Genomic DNA, 25,309 nt, shown 5'->3' with positions numbered 1-25,309 from the left:
AGTCCCTTTGTTTCTTCTTTGGCCTTAGGAAGAGAGGGGGCTGGGCAGGACTGCAGGAATGTCTTGGCAGTAACAGGAACAGAAATTTGCAAGGCTATAAGGTTATATCCGGCAGCAGCATAGCTTTCCAGCCAGGGACAAATTCTTTGTGAAGCAATTTATCTTTAAAGGGCTAGATATTCTGTAAAGTATAACTTCCACAAATGTTATAAACCAGACACAAGCAAATGGAAGGTGACAGAGGCTGAGGTGCTTTTAGCTTGTATAAACATCAATTGCTACAGCACTTTTTCCCACATTCCTCCTTCCAAGGCTTTTTAGCAAGTCCTTGCTACATTTTACAAAAAACATATGAAGCCCCTAGATATTTACATATTTAGCAAACCTCTGTGACTTTTTACAGAGAATATTTGGTGCCCCTACAATAGGGAGTCTCTGTATTTTCTGCTCAATTTTGCTGTGACCTGCTCTAAAAAATAAAGCCTATTTGAAAAATCAATCACATGGTAATATTTATGAAGATAGATACTATGAAGTTATAAGTAAAAATTAGTCTCAAAATATTAGAGTCATTCAGGGTGAGTTAATAATCAGTCTGAAGCTCAAAAAGGAGCTTCACTGAAGTGAGAACATACTATGCCAGGCCCTTATCTAGGTGCTGGAGATACAAAGGTAAACAAAGCAAAGCCCCTATGCCCATAGAACTTATGTTTCAGTTGAGAAGACAGCCGGTATTGTTAGGTGCTATGAGGGACAAGGCAGCATAAGGAGCTCTTGAGGTGTTGAGTTGAGAGAGGAGTTGCTCTCATACCTATAGGGCAATCTCAGAAGTGCCATTTGAGCCTAGCCATGCATGAAATGAGGGAGTGAGCCATGTGATACCTGGTGGAAAGGCATTCTAAACAGAGCAAACAAGTGCAAAGGCCCTGAGGCCTCTGTCTCAAGGAAGCTGTGAGTGAGAGAGAAATAAAGAATGAGCTTGGGTGCCCAGATCAGGTAGAGCCTTGTGGGTCATAGTAAGACTTTGGATTTTATGCTGAGAATGAGGAGAAACCATTGGAAAGTCTAGAGCAAGGGACAAGTATCATCTGACTTATGCTCTAGAAGAATCTTTCTGACTGCTATATGGAGAATAGGTCTAAGGGGCAAGAATAAAGTTAGAAAGTCCAGCTGGAAAACAGGCATAAATTCAGGTGAGAGGTGATGAGCATCTCTACTAAGTTGTAGCAGTAGGGGTGGCAAAAGCAGTCTGATTTGGGATATTTCTTGAAGGGAGAATCGAGAGGGCTTCCTGTTGAATTGGAAGTGGGATGTGAGAGAAAAAGAAGACAAAAGAATGAATCTAAGAATTTTGATGTGAGCAACTGAATAATTGCTATGTTATCATTTACTAAATTGGAAAACACAAGGAAACTAATGGAAACTAATATTTATATAACACTGTGCAGGTTGTAAAACACTTCTACATGTAATGTAAATATAGCTTTTCCCAACAATTCCTGCACCATAAGTGTGGTATTATTATCCTCACTTTACAGTGAAACCCAGAAAAATGTACATGACTATCTCAGGACACAGAGCCTGTGCTAGTCAAAGCACTGTTCATTAGCTGCCAAAATATATGATTCCCAAAGCTAAGTGGCTTAATAACCAGATGTGGGTTTCTTGTTCACATCACAGCTGATTTATGTCTTGCAGCTCTCCGAGTGGCTCTCCTAAAGTCTGGCTCTACGGTATCTGGGCCCTTTCATCACAGGTCTGCCCCATCTTGGAGTTCTTTGTGTCCAGTTGCATGGAAGTGAAGCCAAGATCCAGGCTTAAGTTCCATTAGCCAAAATGAGTGCATGACCCCAGTTAGATGCAAGAGGTCTGGGAAATGTACTCCTGCTCTGTGTCCAGAAAAAAAAAAAAGAATACAGTTTTCACTAAGAGGACAAGTAATCAAACATCTTAAAGTGATGAGGGTGGCCTCACTAATGGTAAAAATTAAGAGTTAGAAAGTGGCACTGTCAACCAAGGTGTGAACCCTTCTGGCCACCAGAATAGGAATGAGAAGTTCAGTATCTTGGGCCTGCATGTAGAAGGGAAGTCGGTGGGACCAGTCAGAACTCCTACAGACAGAAGAATTAAGGGAGAGCAGGGCTGTAACAGACAATGAATAGAGAGGGAGTTGAAAGCCTAAGAGAAGGCCTTCAGTTTCCTCATCTCCCTGGCCTCACCTCCAATCCATTAATGAAACCTTCCTTTGTTTCTTGCTCCAATCAGGCTAGTGAACTCCCTGCCCTGTCCCACCTCGAAGCTGTTACTCCTGCAGCCTGTCCCCCAAGTAATCTTCAGTGTTCTCCCTGCAGCCAAGAGGAAGGTCCTCACCAAAATCTCTAAGCAGAGTATCCTTCCTAATCCACCATTCACATCAGACTGCTCAAAACATCCATGAGGAGTGGGACATTTGGTGCTTTGTTTGTTTGCTTTTTACAAAAGAGCAATAAATTTCAAGTAGTATGCTGAGTCAGGAGGAGCACTGCTTATAAGTGTATCCTGGTGCTCAGGAAGCATGCAGCCCAGTCAGCCCAGGTGCCAGCAGCTCCATGGCAGCCAGGGAGAGAGCACAGACAGACAGCAGCAGGGCAAGCGCACAGACAGCAACTGTCTCACCGTGCAGGGTCCTGCCAGTGAAGCACTGTTTTTTCTCTGAAGGAAGGGCCAGAGATGTAGTCCCTTCTCTCTGAGGTTTTAGATCTTAGCCGCTTACTCTGTCTCCAGGCAAATGGTAATGAGATTTAGGCTTTTAGATATGCCATTTATTATACATCATGCACACATGTTATGCCACATGTGTGTGGTGATGCTGGTGTGAACAAACCTACTGCGATGCCAGTCATATAAAAACACAGCACATACAGTACAGTAGGGGGCTACCCTCCAGGGTTGTGTGTGCACTCTGAGATGTTTCCACAATGACCAGAAGATGCTATTTCTCAGAACATATCATTGTTGTTAAGTGGCACATGACTATAACTTCTCAGTGAGAGAAAATGTAAGAATGCCACCTCTGTGTCAGAGATTTTGCTTTGCTTATGGGGACCTCATTGTTAGGAAAATATCATTACATGACAAGTGAATTTGAAAAGCAGAAAGCCTCTTGAGAGAGTCTGGCTTTCAGCCAGCTTTTGAATATAAGACCAAAAATTAAAATATACTTTTCCATAAGCAATGTCTAGAAGCTTTTTATAGGTATAAGAAACAAACCAGTCACAGATGTTCTTATAAGGCACGTTTTTATGTTAAAAAAAAAAAAAAGAAGAAGAAAGAAAAAGAGAAGAGCAGTGATTTGTAAACTAAATAAATGTGCAAGGTGGCTGGGATCTTAATGGTGCCAGGCAGCATGTTTCCACTGAAGGAGCCTGCAGGCTGGGGAGAGGGGGATGATGCAGGAGTGTAGCTCTCCTCTCACTGGTAACTTTGTGTATGTCATTTAGCCTCTCTTAAATGGCAATAATGATAGTTACTATTCTGTAGGGTCACTGTGTTGTGGCAGTAAAGCAGTGCTGGGTATGGTGATAGTCAATTATAAGATCTTCTCACTTCCCATAGTGGTTTTCACCCAGATGACCAGGTTCCTGGGCATATAAAGTCTGTGCCCACCCTAACTGGGTAGTTAAGTTGATTAGAATATTGTCCTGATAAGCCAAGGGTGCAGGTTAGATCCCTGGTCAGGGCACATACAAGACTCAACCAATAAATGCATAAATAACTGGAACAACAAATCCATGTTTCTTTCTCTTTCCTCCCCACCTCCACCCTTACTCTCTCTCTCAGAAAATAATATCAATAAATTTTTAAAAAATTAAAGGCTGTGACCCAGAGAGAAAGCCACAGCAACTCCACAAATAGCTGCATTTCTTTCTTTTATTATCTTAGATGTTGGCATTCTGCTGCAAGCTTTCTTGGACAAAGGACTCTTCAATTATTGAAAACAATAGCTTGAAAAATCACTGGTCTGACTTCCAGTTAAAGTAATGTGTAATCCTCTCATTTATAAAATGAAAGCTGAGGAACAAAAAAAAAAAAAAAATAGGGCCAGAAACCATGAGCACATCATTACAAAAGATAAATGATGCAATGGATTCTTGCGTTTTTATTCTGTGATTGGGTTGGGAAGTTTGACACGTTTCTGCTGTTGCCTGGAAGTATTTGCTTACATGAGAAAGAACAATTTTGATTTTTGGAATGTCATTACATTTAAAAATATTGGCAATCCAGGAAGGAAGATGGCGGAGGAGTGAGGGGAGGCTGTGCTTGCTTGCACCCAAGACCTGTCTGTAGTTTAGGCCAATTGTGTATAGAACTTATCAGTTAACATCTGGATACTGTCAGGAGTTGAGCCTTGGCACTGCTGGATCAGAGAAGGCCATCTGAGAGCAACCTGTCTGGTGAGGATAGCAGAGGAGAAAGGGACAAGACGGGATTTCTGACTGGCTTGGCTCCCCAAGCTGCAGATGGCAGTGCGCAAAGATTTTTTAGTGACCCTATGTTTCCCCAGAGAGGAGTCAAGAGGAGAGCGAGGGCAGAGCCATGAGTGGCCCAGGTGGTATACGGCTCTGAGAGGCAAGGAACAGCGTACTGTTGTGTGTGTATGAATGTGCTTTTCTTTTTTTTCTCTCTCTCTCTCTTTTGATTGTTTTTTGTGGAGAGGGAAAGAGAGACTATGGGTGGGGTGAGATTCTTGAGCAACACAGGTGCAGAAGCCCACTCACCCACTCCCAACACCCCCTAGGTCACACGAGCACACACACAGAGGTGCCCTGGTCTGCCTGCACAGGCGTGCAACCAACCTGCCTGCTGACACACCCAGCACCCCCCATCTGCCCCAACAGGTGTGCAAACAACCTGCCTGCTGATGCACCCAGGCACCCCCTACTTGCCCCAACATGTGTGCAACAAAGCCGCCTGGGGCCATGCCCAGGCACCCCTGGCCCGCCCCAACAGGCATGAAATAAATGCGCCTGCTGGTGTGCAGGGGCCTTCCAATCCACCAGAACAGGCAAGCAACCAGTCCAATGATTGCCAGCACCATGCCAGTGCACAGAAGAGCCTTGGACCCCCCCACCCCAGTGCACAATGGGTCAACCCTTCAAGGCCTGCGCAAGGGAGTGCACTCGACCATGGCTAAGGCCAAATGAAGGTGAAGTGTACTACAAGCACTTTGTAAAAAGTTTTGGTTGCTTGCTCTCGAGAAAGAGTTAGGAGAGCAGCAGAATAGGTCCCAGTAAAAATCATCCCCCATGCTATGGGAGAAATCACCTAAGCAGAGTGCTCCCCTCCAAGTGGCATCAGCTGGAGGCAGCAACTCAACAACTGTATACAAGAAGGTCACACCAGAAAGGCAGAAAATAAAAGCAGATCAACTTAAGAAGCAGAAACAAGACCAGTACCCGAAATGGGGAGGCAGAATAACACCCCACCAAACAGAAACAATACTCCACCAAAAGAAAAGGAGGAATTCCCGGAAGGAGGAATATGTGAAATAGAAGCAAGCACAACTTCAGACATGGAATTCAAAACAATGGTAATGAGGAAGCTCAATGAACTCAACAAACTCAAAGAAAACTACAATGAACTCCAGGGGAACTACAAAGAACTCCAGGGAAACTACAAAGAACTCCCGGGAAGTAACAAGGAACTTACTGAGAACTACACCAGCATGAAAAAGGACATAGAAACTATCAATAAGAACCAGGAAGAAATGTAGAATACAATTTCTGAACTGAAAACACAGTAGAATCAATCAAAATCAGGCTAAACGAAGCAGAGGATCAGATCAGAAAGTTGGAGGACAACGTAGAAAAAAATTCCCAGGCAATGCAACAAAATGAAAAAGACTTAAAAAGAATGAAGAGTGTTTAAGAGAGCTGCAGGTCAACATGAGACAAAACAATATCCATATTGTAGGGATACCAGAAGGAGAAGAAGAGGAGCAAGGGATAGAAAACCTGATTGAGAAAGTAATGACAGAAAATTTGGCAAACACGTGGAGAGAAAATGTCTCACAAGCACAGGAAGCACAGAGAGTCCCAATGAAGATGAACCCAAGAAGGCCCACTCCAAGGCACATCATAATTAAAATGGCAACACTCAAAGACAAAGAGAGATTCCTAAAGGAAGCAAGAGAAAAACAGCAAATATATACAAGGGAGCTGCGATAAGGCCATCAACCGATTTTTCAACAGAAACACTACAAGCCAGAAGGAAATGGCAAAAAATATTTCAAGCAATGAAAAACAAAGGCCTACGACCAGGACTACTTTACCCAGCAAGGCTCTCTTTCAAAATGAAAGGTGAAATAAGGAGTTCCCAGACAAAGGAAGACTAAAAGAATACATCTCCACCATGCCAGCATTGCAAGAGATGTTAAAGGGAAGACTTTAAGAAAAAAAACAAGAGAGAGAGAGAGAGAGAGAGGAACATGGGTCTAAGGGGAAACGAATAAATACCTGTCAATAATAACCTTAAATGTAAATGGATTAAATGCTCCAATCAAGAGACATAGGGTAGTGGAATGGATACAAAAAATTACCCACATATATGCTGTCTACAGGAAACACACCTCCAAACAAAAGATTTACACAGCCTGAAAGTGAAGGGATGGAAAAAATTTTCCAAGAAAATAGACATAAAAAAAAAAAAGTGGAGGTAGCAATATTTATATGAGACAAAAGAGATTTCACAGCAAAGGCCATATAAAGAGACAAAGAAGGACATTTTATAATACTTAAGGGAACAATCTATCAAGAAGATATGACCCTGGTAAACATAGATGCACCCAACATAGGAGCACCCAAATATATAAGGAAAATCTTGGAAGACTACAAGAAGGATATCAACAGCAACACACTCATAGTAGGGGACTTTAACACTCCATTGTCCAACAATGGACAGATATTTGAAGCAAAGAAACACCAAGGATATTGGAGCATTGAACAACACTCTAGGTCACGTGGACTTAGTTGATATATATAGAACTTTTCACCCCAAAGAAGCAAAATATACATTCTTTTTGAATGCACATGGGACATTTTCAAAGATAGACCGCATGGTAGGACACAAAACAGGCCTCAACAAATTCAAGAAAATTGAAATCATATCAAGCATCTTCTCAGATCACAATGCCTTGAAACTAGAAATCAACCTCAAGGAAAAAACTCAAAGACATTCAAAAATCATGGAGAATGAATAAGATGCTATTAAGTAATGAATGGGTTAACAATGACATCAAGGAAGAAATCAAGAAGTTTCTGGAAAGAAATGATAATGAACACACAAGATCCCCAAACCTATGGGACACAGTAAAAGCAGTCCTGAGAGGAAAGTTCATAGCAACACAGGCATACCTAAAAATGATAGAAGAATCTCAAATATTATAAATCTAACACTACAGCTACCAGAACTAGAACAACAACAATAAACAAAGCAAGAGCAAGTAGAAGGAAGGAAATCATCAAGAACAGAGCAGGATTAAATGACATAGAGATTAAACAAACAATTCAAAAGGTCAACAAAATTAGGAGCTGCTTCTTTGAAAAGATAAACAAAATCGACAAGCCTTTAGCCAAGCTCATCAAGAAAGAGAGAGAGGACCCAAATAAACACAATCAGAAACAAATGAGGAGAACTCACAACCAATATCATAGAAATACAAAGGATTGTAAGAAATTACTACAAACAACTCTATGGCAAGAAACTTTACAACCTAGATGAAATGGACAAATTTCTGGAAATATATAATCTTCCAAAACTGAATGAAGAAGAAGCAGAAAGCCTGAACAGACTGATAACAGAGTGAAATTGAAACAGTAATCAAAAAACTCCCAGAACACAAAAGTCCTGGACCGGATGGCTTCACGGGTGAATTTTACAAAACATTTAGGGAAGAACTGACACCTACCCTTCTCAAAGTATCCAAAAAAATCCAGAAGAGGGAAGACTCCCAAACTCTTTTTATGAAGCCAGTATTACCCTAATTCCAAAACCAAGCCAAGAAAGAAAACTACAGGCTAATATCGCTGATGACCATAGATGCTAAAATCCTCAACAAAATACTGGAAAAGCGAATCCAGCAACACATTAAAAAGATCATACACCATGATCATATGGGATTCAGCCCAGGGACATAAGGATAGTTTAATATTCGCAAGTCAATAAACATAATACACCACATAATCAAAATGAAAGACAAAAACCACATGATCATATCAATAGATGCTGAAAAGGCATTTGATAAAGTACAACACCCATTTATGATGAAAACACTCAGCAAACTGGAAATAGAGGGAACATACCTCAACATAATAAAGGTCATATGTGAGAATCCCGAAGCCAATTTCATACTCAATGGACAAAAACTGAAAGCATTTCCCCTGAGATCTGGAACAAGACAAGGATGTTCAGTCTCTCCACTCTTATTCAACATAATATTGCAAGTTCCAGTCACAGTAATCAGACAAGAAAAAGAAATAAGACTGCCAAGATGGAGGCATAGACACTGTGTGTCTCCCTCCACAACTAAGAAGGAATATAACTACCTCAAAACTAGAAACAACCAGAAGTTCCATAAAATCAAACTACATGGAAGTCCAGCAAACAAAGATATAAAGAAGAAATACTCATCCAGACAGGTAGGAGGGGCAGAGCGGGGGCAGAGAGGATGCAGTGTGTTGGCAACAGCGGCAACAGCAGCAGCGGGCTGGTGGAAAGCACAGTCCCACATTTTAAAAAGTCAGAAGGGATACCTGGGGAGCATTCCTAGCTCCTCACTGGACCTTGCAGCTCATGGTCCCAGCACCGGGGAAAATCAAGCCTCATTGCTTCCGACTGTGCGGACTAATGGAGGTTGGGGTGGAGGCAGAAACTGCCAGTCTCAGCAGAGTCTGCTTGTTTAAAGGGACCCCATGGTCCTAGAACATCCCCAGACCCACCCACTCTGGGAACAACAACCAGGGCAGCAGCTAGAGGGGCGCCAGTCCAATGCAGAAGTGGGAGAGGTGCCTGGAAAGGGGGCGAGTGCTGGGCTGGTGCCTTTGTTCCCCCTCGGACCCCTCCCCCACAATACAGCACCACAACATGGTGAAACAGGTCACAGTGTCCTGACGAATCCCTAAGGCTCCACCCCTTAAAATGTAACAGGAGCGACAGCTCTACCTGAGACGTGGAGGTAAACAAACACAGAAGCCTGTCAGAATAAGGAGACAGAGAAGTATGGCCCAAAAGGAGAAACGGATCAAGGTTCCAGTGGGAGAATAGCGACAAGGAGATAGTCAACCTCACAGATGAGGAGACAGACAACCTAAGATGCAGAATTCCAAACACTGGTGATAAAGATGCTCACAGGCTTGACAGATATGCTTGAGTACAGCAAACACATAAGTGAAGAAGTGAAGGTTATGCTAAGTGAAATGAAGGAAAATCCACACAAAACCAATGGTGAAGGGAAGAAAACTGAGGTTCAAATCAATGATTTGGAACATAAGGGAGAAAAAGACAGTCAACCAGTGCAGAATGAGGAAGCAAAAATTGAAAAAAATAAGGAAACTACCCAAATTTTGTGAAGGAGATGGACATACAGGTCCAGAAAGCACAGAGGGTCCCAGGCGAGCTGGACCCAGAGGGGACCACACCAGGACACATCATGACTGAGATGCCAAAGGTGAAAGATAAAGACAGAGTCCTGGGGGCAGCAAGAGAGAGGTGGAGAGTTGCCTACAAGGGGGTGTCTATAGGACTATCGGCTAATTTCTCAGAGGACACTTTGCAAGCAGGAAGGGACTGGCAAGCAGTATTCCACATGATGAAAGGCAACCTGCAACCAGGATTACTCTATCCAGCAAAGCTATCATTTGGAATGGAAGGGCAGATGAAGTGCTTCCCAAACAAGGTGAAGCTAAAGGAGTTCATCATCACCAAGTTATTATTATATGAAATGTCAAAGGGACTTACTTAAGAAAAAGAAGATCAAAACTAGGAACACTAAAATGACAACAAACTCACAACTATCAACAACTGAATCTAAGAAATGAAAACAAAATGCACCTAAGCAAACCAGAATAGGAACAGAATCATAGATATGAAGATCATTTGGAGGGTTATCAGCTGGAAGTGGGGAGGGGGAGAAATGGGAAATGGTGCAGGGACTAAGAAGCATAATCGATTGGTATGAAATAGACAGGGGGATGTTAAGACTAATATAGGAAAGGGTGAAGCCAAATAACTTACGTACACGACCCATGGACATGAACTAAGGGGGATGGGATTGCTGGAGGGAAGGGGGATACTGGGCAGAGGGGAGCAAAGCGGAAAAAAATTGGGACTACTGTAACAACATAATCAATAAAATAGACCTTAAAAAAGAAGAAAAGAAAAAGAAATAAAAAGGCATCTAAATTGGAAAAGAGGAAGTAAAACTCATTATTTGCAGATGACATGATAGTGTACATAGAAAACCTTAGAGACTCCATGAAAAAACTACTCGACCTAATAAGTGAATTTGGCAAAATAGCATGGTACAAAGTCAATATTCAGAAATCTAAGGCATTTCTGTACACCAACACAAAATATCAGAGACAGAAGCTAGCAAAAATACCCCATTTACTATAGCAACAAGAAAAATAAAGTACCTAGAAATATATTTAACCAAAGAGATAAAAGACCTGTACTCGGAAAACTACATAACACTGAAGAAAGAAATTACGGAAGATACAAATAAATGGAAGTATGTACCATGTTCATGGATGGGAAGAATCAACATCATTAAAATGTTTATACTACCCAAAGCAAGTTATAGAGTCAATGCAATCCCTATTAAAATACCAGTGATGTATTTCACAGACCTAGAACAAATACTTCAAAAATATATATGGAACCGAAAAAGACTGCGAATAGCCACAGCCATCTTGAGACAGAAGAACACAATAGGAAGAATCACAGTACCTGACGTCAAACTATGCTACAAAGCCATTGTAATGAAAACAGCCTGGTTCTGGCACAAGAACAGACATATAGATCAATGGAACTGAATAAAGAACCCCGAAATAAACCCCAGTCTATCTGGTCAACTAATATTCAACAAAAGGGGAAGAAACAGAAAATGGAGTGAAAAGAGCCTCTTCAACAAATGGTGCTGGAGAACTGGACAGGGACGTGCAAAAAAAATGAAACTAGACCACCAACTTACACCACACACCAAAATAAACTCAAGGTGGATCAAAGACTTAAATGTAAGACATGGCACCATAGAAGTCCTAGAGGAAAACATAGGCAGGAAATTTCAGATATCCCACATAACAATATTTTCACTAATACATCTCCTAAGGGAAAAGAAATGAAAAAAATAAACAAATGGGACTACATCAAACTAAAGAGTTTCTGCTCAGCAATAGAAGACATCAGCAAGATGAATAAAGAATCAGTCATATGGGAAAACATATTTGCCAATGATATCTTAGACAAGGAACTGATCTCCAAAATATATAAGGAACTTACATGTCTCAACAGCAAGAAGACAGACAGCCCTCTTAAAAAATGGGCAAAGGACCTGAACAAACACATCTCCAAGGAGGATATACAGAGGATCCGTAGGCATACAAAAAAATGCTCAACATCACTAGCAATCAGAGATGCAAATAAAAACCACAATGAGATACCACCTCACACCAGTCAGAATGGCCATCATCAACAAATCAACAAACAAGTGTTAGGGAGGATGTGGAGAAACAGGAACCCTAGTGCACTGTTGGTGGGAATCCAGACTGGTGCAGCCACTATGGAAAACAGTCTGGAATTTCCGCCAAAAAAACTAAAAATGGAACTGCCTTCTAAATGAGCGATTCCATTGTAGAATTGTACCTGAAGAATCCTGAAACACCAATTCAGGAGAACCTATGCACCCCAATGTTCATAGCAGTGCTATTTACAATAGTAAAGTGCTGGAAACAGCCTAAGTGCCCATCTGTAGATGAGTGGATCAAAAAACTGTGGTACATTTACACAATGGAATTCTATGTAGCAGAAAGAAAGAAGGAACTCCTGCCATTTGCAACAACATGGATGAAACTAGAGAGAATTATGCTTAGTGAAATAAACCAGGCAATGAAAGAAAATACCATATGATATCACCTAATACAGGAAGCTAATGAACAACAGAAACAAATGAGCAAAATTGAACCAGACGCATGTAAACAAGGAACAGACTAAAGTTACCTGGGGGTGGGAGGGGGGGAGAAGAGGGGTAAGTAGGGGAAGGGTTTAGTAAAGGAACTAGTATAAATAACCCATGGACACTGACAACAGGGTGGGCATTGACTGTGGGAGAAGGGCTGGGCTGGGCACGAGGAGCAATTAGGGAAAAAGTGGGACAACTGTAATAGAAAAACAATAAAAATAAAACTTTAAAGAAAAAAGTAATGTGGAATCCTATGTAACCTAAAAAGCTGTCTCCAAACACCTAGAAAATTTAGATAAAATGTAAAAAGCATTCCTTTAAATGCAGAGCAGCATGTGTAAGACAGTAAGGAAAATAATACGAGAAATAGAGAGACACTGAAAAAGCAGCAGGCGAGAGTGTGAATGAGTATAGGTGATGTGGGGGGGGTGACAGGGAAAGGAGGGGTAGGAGCCTGCGAACAGTGTGTCCTGATAATCCAGGAGCTTGGGTCTTAACGCAGGATGGGAACATGAGACAACTGGAGGAGGTGTATCCTTTTCAAGCACATGTGAAATAGCTACAATAATTAATCACACACTAAGCCACAAAACAAATCTCAGCAAACACTGAAGAGCTGCTATATAGACTATGTCTCTTACCCCAGTGCATTTTTATTAGTAATAATAATAACAAAAGCAAAAGCAACTGGTATGTTGTAAATTTAAAAACACACTTGTAAACAATTTATATCTCAAAGAAGAAATCATTTTCAAAATATTTAGAATGGAATGAAAGGTAAATCTCCACACTCAGGGGAAACAGCTAAAAATAGTATTTTGAAAGAAATGTTATAGCTTTAAATGTTTATATTGAAGAAGGAGGAGGAGGTGAAGGAAGACCAAGAAGAAAGATAAAAATCAATGAGCTCAATATTCAATTCAAGAAATTAGAAAAATAAACTACAGTAAAATGGAAAACCCACAGAAACTAGCAATATTATAAATGATAAGAGCAGAAATTGATACAATAGAAACCAAAGAAATAATAGAATAAACAAACCAAAGCTGGTTCTCTGAAAAATGGGCAAATCTTCAGGCAAGGTTGAACCAGCAAAAAAATAAATAAAAAAGAGAGAGAGAGAGAGAGAGAGAGAGAAAAGGTATTAATAATATAAAGAATGAAGACAAGGACATGACTACAGAGGCAGTAGAGGTTTTTTAAACATTATATTAAAAGTGTTTATAGTAATAAATTTGAAATTTTACATAAAATGAACAATTTCCTGGAAATGTATAATTTACCGAAACAGATTTAAGAAAAAATAAAAACGCTGAATATTCTCCTAAAAAAGATTTGTTTAAATCCTAACACTCAGTGCATTAGAATGTGACCTTATTTGGAAAATTGATCTCTGAGGATGTATTTACTTAAGGTGAGGTCATCCAGGAGTAGGGTGGGCCCCTAATCCAATACTACTGGTGTCCTCATAAGAAAACGGTCACCTGAAGACACACAGACATAGGGGGAGAAGGCCACATGAAGATAGAGGCAGAGATTGCAGAGGTACAGCACAAGTCAAGGAACAGAAGGATTTCTGGCCATAACCAGAAGCTACCAGAAAGGCCTGAAAGAAATTCTCCCTCAGAGCCTCCAGGAGATACCTTGACTTTAGACTTTTGGCCTCCACAACTATGAGAGAATAAATTCTTGTAGTTTAAACTGCCCAGTTTGTAGTACTTTGTTACGGCATTCATAGGAAAAAAATACAACCAAAAACCACTAGAGTGATTGAAATTATAGTTTAAAATCTGCATGCATGCATACATGCGTGCACACACACACACACACACAGAATGATCCATTTCAGCCTCCTCATCACATGGTCAAGTAAACAGGTCGTGAGAGGCTTCTTGTACATATTCCCTAGCAGGTTGGTGGTAGTGATGGGTGGAGTGGTGATGGGTGGGATGGGCATCCAGAGTAAGTGGATATGTCCCAAGCACTCTAGTGACAACCCCATGCTCTGAATTAGGACAATCAGCCCCTGCACATTTTTCACAGACATTTCTTTTCTTCCCAGGTGCGTGCCTCAAGGTGTTGTAAAATTAATTCTCTACCCCAATGAAAGTACCTTCCAAATTATCTTTGCTGATGGATCAGGTCAGATACAGTATCCACTGGAGCACAGGACACTTATATTGACACAGATGGTGCCTAAAAAGTCTGATTCAGGGCTGGGCCATGGGTTTTCCTAAGGCCTGCACTCTCTGCATGCCTGTGCTTTTCCAAGGGGATCCCAATGAACTGCTTGTGCCTTAACCATCTTCCAGTTATCCATCAGGAAACCTGGCTCTGCTCATCCTCAGTATGAAAGAGAGCAAGTTCACATATATCGTTCTGAAAGACAGTGAAGAAACTTGTGTTCAGGCCCTTATCAACAACTCTGGCCATGCCACCTTCTATGATGAAAACAGAGAAATCTGGTAAGCTTGGGTCATGGGTCCCACACACTTTTCCCCATGGAGAAACATTATGGTTAAGGCTTGATTCATTCTCTCCCCACCCCCTTTGTCTCTCTGTCTCTCTCTGTCTCTCCCTGTCTCTGTCTGTCTGTCTCTCTCTCTCTCATTCGCTTGTGAAGTCACTCATCTGACTCACACATACTGGAATGGGGAGGTAGATATCATGATGGACCAGTAACACAGGTCCTTGACCTCAGACAAGGTGTACTGTCCTTGTCCCACCAATGCTTGCCCATGGTGAAATATCGGCAGCCGTCCGTCTCGAGAGACGATGGTGTAGCTTCTTAAGAGTCTATCTGCACCGCTGAGAATGGCCGTGCAGTCCGACTCGGGAGTGACACGGTATCTGTCTCCTCCCGTGTTGAATCGACATCTTGCGATGACGCTGGAGTGTCCTCTCCAGTGAAGCTGAAGCTACAGAGCCTGGGCAGGGTGATATGGAGGGTCTGCTGTTGCCCATGCAGCAGACCCCCCCTCTCTTCGCAGCTGAAGGGTCCAAGGGAAAGACGGAGTCAATACAGCTTGGTTTCAGGTGCGCCGCAGGAGTTGCCGGTGTTGACTACAATGTCAAACCGCCTTAGGGACTCCGGCTCCGGATTTTCTGTCGGGGTTTACTCCCTTAGCCTTTCCCCTGAAGAGGTATGCCGCAAGGCAGCGGAGGTTTTTTGGAATCAGAGTTTTCCTTCTCTGATGTGCCCTGACTGGAAGATCGAACCTGCGACACTTAGCTCGCAGGCCGACGCTCAATCCACTGAGCCAAACCAGCCAGGGGCAATGGTGAAATAGCAATCACAGATTTAATGCAACCACCTCTATTGGCTTCATTTCCTCTATACCTTTTGAGATTCAAACCTCATGAGAATTATTCTAGAAAGACCCAGAGCCCCTATGTTCTGAGGGCCTCAGAGAGGAGGGTATGGTGAGCGCTCTGGAGATGCATGTATTGTATTCAAAACTATAACTTCTAAATATTTTACTGTAACTGAACTTAGTTCTTAAGTTTCCCATTTCTGGTAATGGTGGAAAACTTCATCTTACCAATTTAAGGTAATTCAGTCACTTCAGGATTTTCCCCATCTTTTCAGGTGAAGTACTCTGTCTTTTCAAGATTCCTGCTCCCCTTGCATTCTAGGACATGTAGTGGGAAATCCATGTTATCTTGGATCGATGTTATACTTTCTTTCTTACTGATAGACAAAGCCAAACTTTTTTATTTTTTATTTTTAAAAAGAAAAAGGATTTTCACTCTCCAGGCCTTGGTTTTTAAGAATATTTTCTCTGCTATGGGTTTTTTAAACACCTTTTCCTAACTTACTACTTTGTTCTCAGAGGTGCCTGCCACTCTCAGAGGGCCCTTTGTATAAAAACTGATGTCTGAAATGTGGAAAAAGGTACCGGATACAAGAAACACCAAGTAATGTGGGCAAGAAACTGTTAATTATCCCAGATGGCATCTGGCTACATATAGGTGGACCTCTTCTCCTTAATGACGCTTATTTTTAGGGCTGAAAGAGACCTTGGGGAAGTCTACTTTCATTTTCTTGATGAGAAAACTGAGCCTCAGAGAAGCTGAGAAGTCATTTGCTCTGAACTATACATAAAATTTTAGGCAAGATGTTTTATGGCATTTTGACTCAGCCTAAAATTAAGCCTTTTGTCTTTAAATTATCAAATAAAGTTCACAAGAGAAACCACATCTTATCCCTCAATCTCAACCCATCAAACCCAAGGTGAAGGATGGTGTTCGGAGCTAGAGAAAGGCTGACCCCCACACTCCGGATGCTGATTCTGTCAGGGTGCAGTGGGCTGGAGGTCTTCACCAGGTCAGCTGGTGTGGGACCCAAGCCAGCATGCCCTCCACTTGGGCCTTCAAGGCTTTGGAAAGCAGCCAAGGCCCACAAGCTGGCTGCAGCAGCCCACCACAGCCCCGCCCACCAGGCATGGCCCCCTGAAGTACTGTAAGACAAAGACAGAGGACCCGGAAGGAAATATTTCCATCTCCTCTTCAAAATCAACAGGAGCACCTCCTGTCTTCCCCCCCAGTCAGGAGTGGGTGGCTATGTGCTGACACCCCAGACCATTGCGGGGACTCCAGGACAGCCTCAGCCTCATGAGGAAATGGACCCAATGTCCTGTCCTGGGGGACAGCAGTGATCAGAGGTTCGGTCTCTTCCCCAGAATAGCTTTGCTTACAGGCACTAGCCTCCTGGCCATTTCAGGGTCCAGGAGCCCCAAATGTATCATCTCCCATCTCTCTCCTTGTGACCTGCTGTTTTCTTGTCTTGAAGTTTTTCTGAAATTGCTAACCACTTCACCATTTATGGGTTCTCAAGAGGGGAAGATACACTGGCTGCTTTCCCTTCTAACACTGAGCTCCTCCTGCACTGGAGAAAATGGGAGTCTGTCGGTGTTAAAAGCTAATCACTTAGGCTCATAGTGGGCCTCAAATGTCTCTGAAAATGGCTGTGCAGCATCCTGCCAATGGGGCCAAGACCAAGGCCCAGGAGACCCCAAGGGGCCTCCACTCTTCTCCCACCTGGCCTAGCCCCTCCACCTACCCACAGGCAGCCTCTGCCTTTCCCTCCTTGCTCCCCAACTGCCGCCACAGCAGGACAGAACCCCCCATAGTGTCACAGTCATTTTTCTTTTGTCCTTCTTTTTTTGTCTTAGAGCAGCAGGAGATAGGGAAAGGGCAGAGTTCCCTCCCCTCACTCCCTTCAACAGGTCCGGGCGCTCGGCACACAGGCCTGGTGCACTGCTCACCTCCTCTCAGCAGCCCTTCCACACTCAGCTGTACACAGTTACTTGACCTTTCTGTCCTGTCTCCCAGGTAAGGGCAACCGCATCTTACCTGGGTCATGCTCTAGTTTGGCTTAACCCAAAACAAAGCAGCAGGCATTTCAGCCATCAGAGAGATGGATGAGAGAAGAGCTGTCCTTGTGTATCCCCCACACACACATCCATCACCCCCAAAAGGTCATACCACGGGATGGAATGGGCCAAGCCCTCCCCAGGGGCAGCAGCACCAAAGAAAAATGTGATCCCATAACAGAAAGGTCCCCAAGGAAATTCATCATTAGAACTGATGTCCCACAGTCACAGGGAGAACAGTTTTGTGGAAAAGACCCTCCTGCTCAGCCAGGGCCCACTGACCCTAATCATTGCTAGAAATTTCCACAGCTGCTCCCCAGGTTCTAGCCCCACCTGCACATCCCCAATGCTGATGCTGAGCAAGAGCTCCTCCCCTGCACCCCAGGCACAGGAAAGGATTCAGAGCCCAGCTATTTTAAGAATGAAATATTTCTTGGGTCATTTTTCATTTCTGTCTCTTCAGGAAAGGTAGATGGCATACTTGTAGTTTGCTGGACATGTGGAAACTAAACCTCAGCATCACCTCGAACCTCCAGGTTCGAGACTTGAGGGATCTCAGACCAGATTTCCCACCAGGCTTCAGGGTCCTATATAGCATGGGGCCTCCAGACCTGCCTTAACTCAGGGTCCTTGGTGGGAGGGCCTTTATACCCCCTGAAAGGAACCTCCAGATTCAGATAGCTCTGGGTGCTCTAGACCCCATTTTCCTGAGGAAGCCTTAGCCCAGCACTGGTACCCACAGGCAGGGGCAGACATCTAACCCCAGGGAGCATGGAAGGCCTAGTGAGAGAACTCTGATAGGAGTCATTGAAAGGTTTAGTCTACTCCCACACAGGGTGAAAGAAAATTCCCCTTCAATGATAATAACATTGTAATGTTAACTAAGTTATTATAAAGTACTATTATTATCTGCATTTTGCAGTTGAAATTGAGGCATAGAGAAGTTAACTAACTGGCCCAAGATCACACAGCTTGTAAGTGACAGTTCCAGGCTTAGAACCTGGAGACTCTGGCTCCAGCACCCACATTTTTAATTCCTCATGTGCATATAGCCTCTTATCTAATTAAAGAGAAATGAGATTGGCCAGGCTGAGGCCTGATGGTGAGAAATTTAGAACTTTTGCACTTTCTTCGATGGGCAATGGGAAGCAATAAGAGGATCTAAGATTGGGCGTGACCAGAAATCCTCCTGTTGGAGGTGAACAAGGCCGCCCTGAGCCAGCCTCTCCCTCTGAGCCGACCGACAAGGCCCCTGGACAGCCAGAGGAGACCTGGCAGGTAGTCTGAGTAATCCAGTCTCCCCTGAACCCTACATCTTTCTGATTAACCCAGGTGTCAGATTCACCTCCCTCTTCATTCAGTCTTTGAGAGAAGTTGCTGCCCCAGCAGCACAGATTCCAGGGACTGCTATGGTGGGATTTGAAAAACAGAAGCCAGGGACAGAGGGATGTGGTGGCTTTAAAGGGCCAAGAAGACTTCCGGCCAAGATGGAGGCCTAGACTGACATGCTCCGTCTCCCTCCACAACTAAGAAGGAACACAACTACTGCAAAACCAGAAATAACCAGAAGTTCCAGAAAATAAAGCTACATGGAAGTCCAACATATGAAGTTATAAACAAGTGGTGCTTGTCTGGAAGGGTAGGAAGGGCGAAGATGGGGTAGAGAGGTCAAGCTGTGCTGGTGGTGGCAGCTATGGCGAGGGGCGGTTGGACACTGGTAAGCACAGACACCCATATTTAAGGGGAGACGAGAAGTGCCTGGGGAGCACCCCCGGCTGCAGACCAAACGCATCAGCTCACGATCCCAATGCCAGGAAAGGCAGACCCCCATTGCCTCGGACTCGGAGGGCCAGAGTGGGTGGGGATGGAGGAGGAGGCTCCCAGTCTCAGCAGAGAGTGAACAGCAGGAATCCATCTTGGACCCCCGCCTCCACACAAAACATCACAGCATGGTGAGAAGGGTTGCCCAGTAGTGATGAGTGCACGGGGTTCCGCCCCCTAGAGCATAGGAGGTGTGACAGCCCTGCCCAGGAAGCAGAGGTAAATACAAAGCTGTCAGGATGGCACAGGTCATGATAGAGATCCCTGTGACACAGCTGACCAGACAGCAAATATCTAATCTAACAAAGCAGCAGATAGGAAATCTTTCTGAGGCACAGTTCAGAGCTTTGGTTATATGAATGGTTATAGACCTAACAGTGGATCTTAAACAAGACAGGAAAGGAATGAATGCTAGTCCTGCTGAAATGAATGAAAACACATATGAAACTAGTGGTGAGGGAAAGAAAACCAGGGATCAAATCAACAAATTGGAACATAGGGCAGGAACAGTCAACCAGTACAGAAAGAGGAAACGAAAAGTGAGGAAAATGAGGAGAGGCTCAGAAATCTATGAGACAGCTATAAGCAGGCCAACATCTGAATCAAAGGGTTGCCAGAAGGTGAAGAAGAAGAACTAGAAATTGAAAAATTATGTGAAAAAATAATGAAGCAGAACCTCCCTAACTTGAGGAAGGAAATCGACTTACAGGTCCAGGAAGTAGAGAGTTCCAAAAAATCTGGACCCAGGGAGAATTACACCAAGACATATTATAATCAAAATGTCAAAAATTAAGGATAAAGAGAGAATCTTAAAAGCAGCAAGAGAGAAGAAGAGAATCACGTACAAAGGTGTCCCAATAAGACTACCAGCTGATTTCTCAGAAGAAACTCTGCAGGCAAGAAGGGACTGGCAAGAAATATTCAAAGTAATGAAAAGCAAAAACCTACAACCACGATTACTCTATCCAGCGAAACTGTCATTCAGAATGGAAGGGCAGAGAAAGTGCTTCCAGGACAAAGTAAACCTGAAGGAGTTCATCAGATCCAAACCACTGTTATAGGAAATGTTAAAGGGACTTGTTTAGGAGAAAGAAGATCAAAACTATGAACATTAAAATGAAAACTGTATTACAACAACCAACAACAGAAGCTAGGGAACCAACACAGAGGCAAACTAAGTAGGCAATGAGAGTGGGAAAAGAACTATAGGTATGAGGAAAATTATGGGGGTAGGTCAGCAGGGAGGGGGAAGGGGTAAAGGGAGGGAGATGGTACAGGAATTAAGAAGCATAGTAGGAGGGAGTGGAGTAGATAGGAAGATGTTGAGAAGAACTATATGCACAACCAATGGGCATGGACTAAGGTGGGGGGAACAACTGGAGGGAGGGGGGTCACCGGGTGGAGGGGAACAAAGGGAAAAGAAATTGGGACAACTGTAACAGCATAATCAATAAAGCATATAAAATAAAATAAAGGGCCAAGAAAGGATGGCTCATAGATGAGCAGCGCCGTGGCCGGGTAAGGGAGAAGCACAGCTACGCCTCGCTCACACAGCACCCGTTTATGCTGGAACTCATGAGAGAACAAGAAGGGCATGGACCTTACCCTCCAAGATCACATTTTACATTTACATTTTAGTAAGTAAAAACAGACAATAAACAAGTACAGTTAATTCTCATTACTCAAGATAGTCTGTACTATAAAGTTCCCAAGAAAACTGAACTAGTGAACACTGAACTCATTGCTTCTGGGGGAAGTGTATGTGTGTGTATTTCACAAAGAGTCATAAACATGAGCAGGGGGGTGAAAAATACGAGTCATCTGATGTGCACATTTCCAGCTGAGGCTGAGCAAGGTGACTCTGACTCCCAGAGGAGGGAGACAGGAGGGCAGGGCACTGTAGCGCAGGAAGCCTCAGTTCTTGAGCCAGGTGGATTGCTTTTAGGATCTAATATTATCTATGTGAGATGTAGATAAAGATATAGATATAGATATAGATATACATATAGATATATAGATATAGATATTTCTCCTTGGAACAATGGATTTGGTATTCATTAAGTGTTCAAGGCCTTTTATAGACCCTAAATACATACCACAAATAACAAGAATCACCTGTATGTATTAGTAAATTATATGGAGGAAACTAATAAGTGGCGAAAATGGAGAGTGATATAGAGAACCAGAGGGGCTGGTCAGGATAGGGTCTCTCTGAGCAGGTGGTATTTGAGCTAAGACCTGAAGGATAAGCAGGAGCCAGCCATGCCACCAGGTTGGAAGTCTGTTCCAGACAGAGGAAACATGGCAGAGCCCTGAGGAGGTGAAAAGCATGCAGGCCCCTAGGACTGGAAGGAGAGAGAGGGAGTGAAGGGCCAGGGCACAAGTCCCACATGATGAGGCTTAAGGGCCACACCTAGTCTTGGACTTCCCTTTCTTGTTGGGATTTCTTCCACCTGCCAAGATCTGTGGGAGCCTGTGGTCTGTTTGTGGGCAAAGGTTGAAACAAGAAAGGGAAAGAGAGAGGGTGGAAGCAGGCCTGTGCTCCCATGGAAGGGGCTGTGACCATTGACCCAGGACCCAGTGCCCTGGCTACCTGATATGACTTCTTGACCTAGGTTGAGCCTGAGCCAAAACCTGGGCTACTACTTTGCCAAAGGCAAACCCCAGAAGGCCTGGAACTGGTGGAATCTGAACCTCCATGTCCACGCGCCCCCTGTCGAGTCTATTTCCCTAAATATCAACCAGTACATCAAGGTACAAATCAGGAGCCAAGATAAGATCATCTTCTGCTTCATCCACCAAGCAAAGCACATTTGCTTAAACCTGGGCACCAAGTATAAGGTAAGATCTCAACTCCCCACACCTTTGCCCACCTGCACTCAGGACACCGCTGGCTTGAACTAGTTCGAGCCATGAGCCCCCGGGCCATGTTCTGCATGACCCCAACCCATAGAAAAACAAGGCCGCCTCCATTAACCTGGTGCTTAACACACACAGAGGCATTCATGTCACTTGCCAACACCATGAGATTTTTCTCAGAAGAAACTGACATCGTCAAATAGCTTAGCCATAAGCTAAACCAAAAAAAAAAAAAAAAAAAAAGATATCAACATACATTATCTTGCCCGACACTCACTACGACTGTGTCAAACAGGAGGGCCAGAAAAAAGGGGAAATCTGTGTCACCAACCCTGCACTGGTGTGCTCTTCTCCTCTCCCCAGATATGCTCATCTCAGAACAAATGGCCACCTGGAAATTCAAAGCCCGCTGCTTCGGCCAGGCAAGTTGTCACAAAGGAATGTTAGTGTCCTTGGGCTGCTATAACAAATTACCACAAACTGGGGGCTTAAAACAACAGAAATTTATTCTCTTACAATTCTGGAGGCTAGAAGTTTAATATTAAAGTGCCAGCAGGACCATGCTCCTTCTCAAGGCTCTAAGGGAGAGTCTTTCCTTGCCTCTCCCAGCTTCTGGTGGCTCCAAGCATTCCTTGGCTGGTAGCAGCTTCACTCCAATCTTTGCCTGTCTTCACATGGCCTTCTCCTCTGCCACTCTCTGTGTGTCAAATCTCCCCCTCCTTTCTCTTGCAAAGACACTAGACATTGGCTTATGGCCCACCCTAAGCCCTCATCCAAGATTCTTAATTACATCTGCAAAAAGTCTATTTTCAAATATGTTTACATTCACAGGTTACTGGGCATTAGGACTTGGGCATGTCTTTTGGGGGCCACAATTCAACCACTACATATGGTGAGCTGGGACCCTAGCATTCTCACTGTGAGAGGGCAAGAAACCTCTATGTCCACACACCCCTTGTCCAGGCTACCTCCTTAGCCACCCACTGAGATCCACCAAGACCTTGTTCCTGCACCAGGTCCCCTTCCCCATTCCACAGAAGGCTGTTTACAGACCCACCGGGGAGGCATTCAAGGCCCCCAAAATCAAGACTGCCTGGGAGACACACAGATGGGCATGTCTCTCAGGAAGTGAGCCAGACAGAGAAGTAGGTTGATGGAGGAAACAGCCAAAGAGCAGACTCAAGCAAAATTAAGCCCTATGAATATTATTTGAAACGAGTAGAGGGAAAACCCAGCTTTCCCCAGGACTGAGAGGTTTTCCAGGACATGAGACTGTGAGAGCTAAAACTGGGACAGTTCCAAGCAGACCCAGACAGCTGCTCACCCTAGGTTCCCTCACCTGGGAAGGCCTGCTATTTTACAAGCTAAATAATGAAGTCACGACCTTCCTTCCTACCCTGGGTCTCCCACAGCAGCCAACCCACATAAGAGACGCATTCTGACAGTCTACCCCAAGTTTTCCATTTGCCCCTGCACAGCGGTGACAAGCTAAGAGGAGGCAGCTGGAGTGGAGAGTACATTTGGACCTGGGCCACTGGCATTCAAATAATAATGGGGTTCCACTGAGGGAGCAGGGTCAGCAAAGGAAACTGATGTCCAGAAGGGCATGTGAATGACTGACATGGCCAGTCTGATGCCAGTGGAAGGTGGTCTCCAAGTGAAACAGATCAGCACACATGTGACTCACCAGCAAGGTCCTCCCAGGCCAGGCCGCAGGGTGCCCTGAGAACATGCCAGCCCCTCCACTTCCTGTGTGACACCAGGCAGGCCTCTTGCTCTTTCTGGGACTGTTGTCATTTATGAAATGACAGCATTGTTGTAAGGCTTCAAGAAGATGCTTTATGTGAAAGCATTTCATAAACTGGATACTTCATAGAAATAGAACATATTGGTATGATCCTTTATTATTCTCCCCACCTTTGGGAGAGCTTTTGCTTGGCCTTCTGTAACTACAAACTAAGGCAGAGCTGGAGTAGAGGTGGCCTCACTGGGGTGCTACCTCATCTGAGCACAACCCAGACACACTCCAGGGAGCCCAAGTGGAAGTGGGGTTCACCTGCAGGCACTTCGGACAGTCTCCTGGTTGTGCAGTGCCTCCATAGTAGAGAATCCATGTGGAGAAGTCTGATGCCCCCAGGAGGGCACGACCTTTGGAAGGCAGGCCACACCAGGGCTCAGGAGCTGGCACCCTTTGGTTTGGGTTCAGGCTGGGATGTGGTCACTAGCACAGGCCCAGTGAGTGTGCTTGGGAAGCAGCAGAAAGGTTGCTGGAGGCAAGGCTGGGAGAGTGAAGTTTCCAGGTAAGACTCACTCCTGGCCAGGGAGGCCTAATTCTGGGGTGGGGCGCCATGGTGCCGGCGCCTAAATCCTCACCTAGCCTTCCATGAATTCCCACAGTTCATAATCCCGGAGGTGCTGAGTGAAATGAAGAAGAAAGCAATCCTGGAGGTGGAATTCGGTTCAACGGTACGGAAAATCCAGATCCTTCTGGGGAAAATGAGTAGGATCCTGAATTTCCTGACCATCTGTGATTTGGAAAACTTCTTAGAGGGCACTAAGATCTTGCCAAATAATGAATTCCCAACCTTCTTACCTACTCTGGGTCTGAGGGATGACATGAACCTGAGGAGAAAATCTTACATCCCAGACTAGGGCAGTCACCACTCTGTCCCAGAGCTTCTCCAGCACCTGCTGAATGTCTCCAGAAGACAATGTTGTCAGGAGTGCCTATGAAAACCCCAAAGTCTTGTTTGTGTCTTTTGAGAGTTGTTTTGTAATTTGGGGCCTGTCACAGCAGCCTGGTTTGAAAAAGAAAAGTGTTTTGAGGTTCCGACAGAAACTCTGGCGGGGGGCAGAAAAGACACTATTCAGCCCTGACCTGACAACATTAGAAGCAAGTTGTTTCAGTAGACAATATATGTCCACACCTGTCCTGCTTGTTCTACTGGTCACTGGAATGCAGAAGTTCTTTTTGTGATCTACCTGTACTTAGGGTGACTCAGGACACACTCTCTCAAAGTCTAGCTCTGCTGAGTGTTGG

At 44.0% G+C, this 25,309-nt stretch overlaps 1 protein-coding gene across 1 annotated transcript in view; it reads left to right on the top strand.

Moving 5' to 3' along the window:
- Window positions 1–24,921, top strand: part of ERICH6B (glutamate rich 6B) — a 69,542-nt gene extending 44,621 nt beyond the window's left edge. Inside the window, exons 14-18 of the mRNA XM_090258203.1 lie at window positions 3,031–3,037; window positions 14,277–14,366; window positions 14,527–14,679; window positions 22,026–22,251; window positions 24,667–24,921. Of these exons, the coding sequence (XP_090114329.1) occupies window positions 3,031–3,037; window positions 14,277–14,366; window positions 14,527–14,679; window positions 22,026–22,251; window positions 24,667–24,921 (731 nt within the window). The remainder of the gene's footprint in view (window positions 1–3,030; window positions 3,038–14,276; window positions 14,367–14,526; window positions 14,680–22,025; window positions 22,252–24,666) is intronic.
- The last annotated feature ends 388 nt before the right edge of the window (window positions 24,922–25,309 follow it).

Source organism: Furipterus horrens, unplaced genomic scaffold (genome assembly GCF_987537825.1).
Source record: "Furipterus horrens unplaced genomic scaffold, mFurHor1.1.pri manual_scaffold_12, whole genome shotgun sequence".
Taxonomy (NCBI): Eukaryota; Metazoa; Chordata; class Mammalia; order Chiroptera; family Furipteridae; genus Furipterus; species Furipterus horrens.
This window is presented reverse-complemented; position numbering and strand designations above follow the sequence as displayed.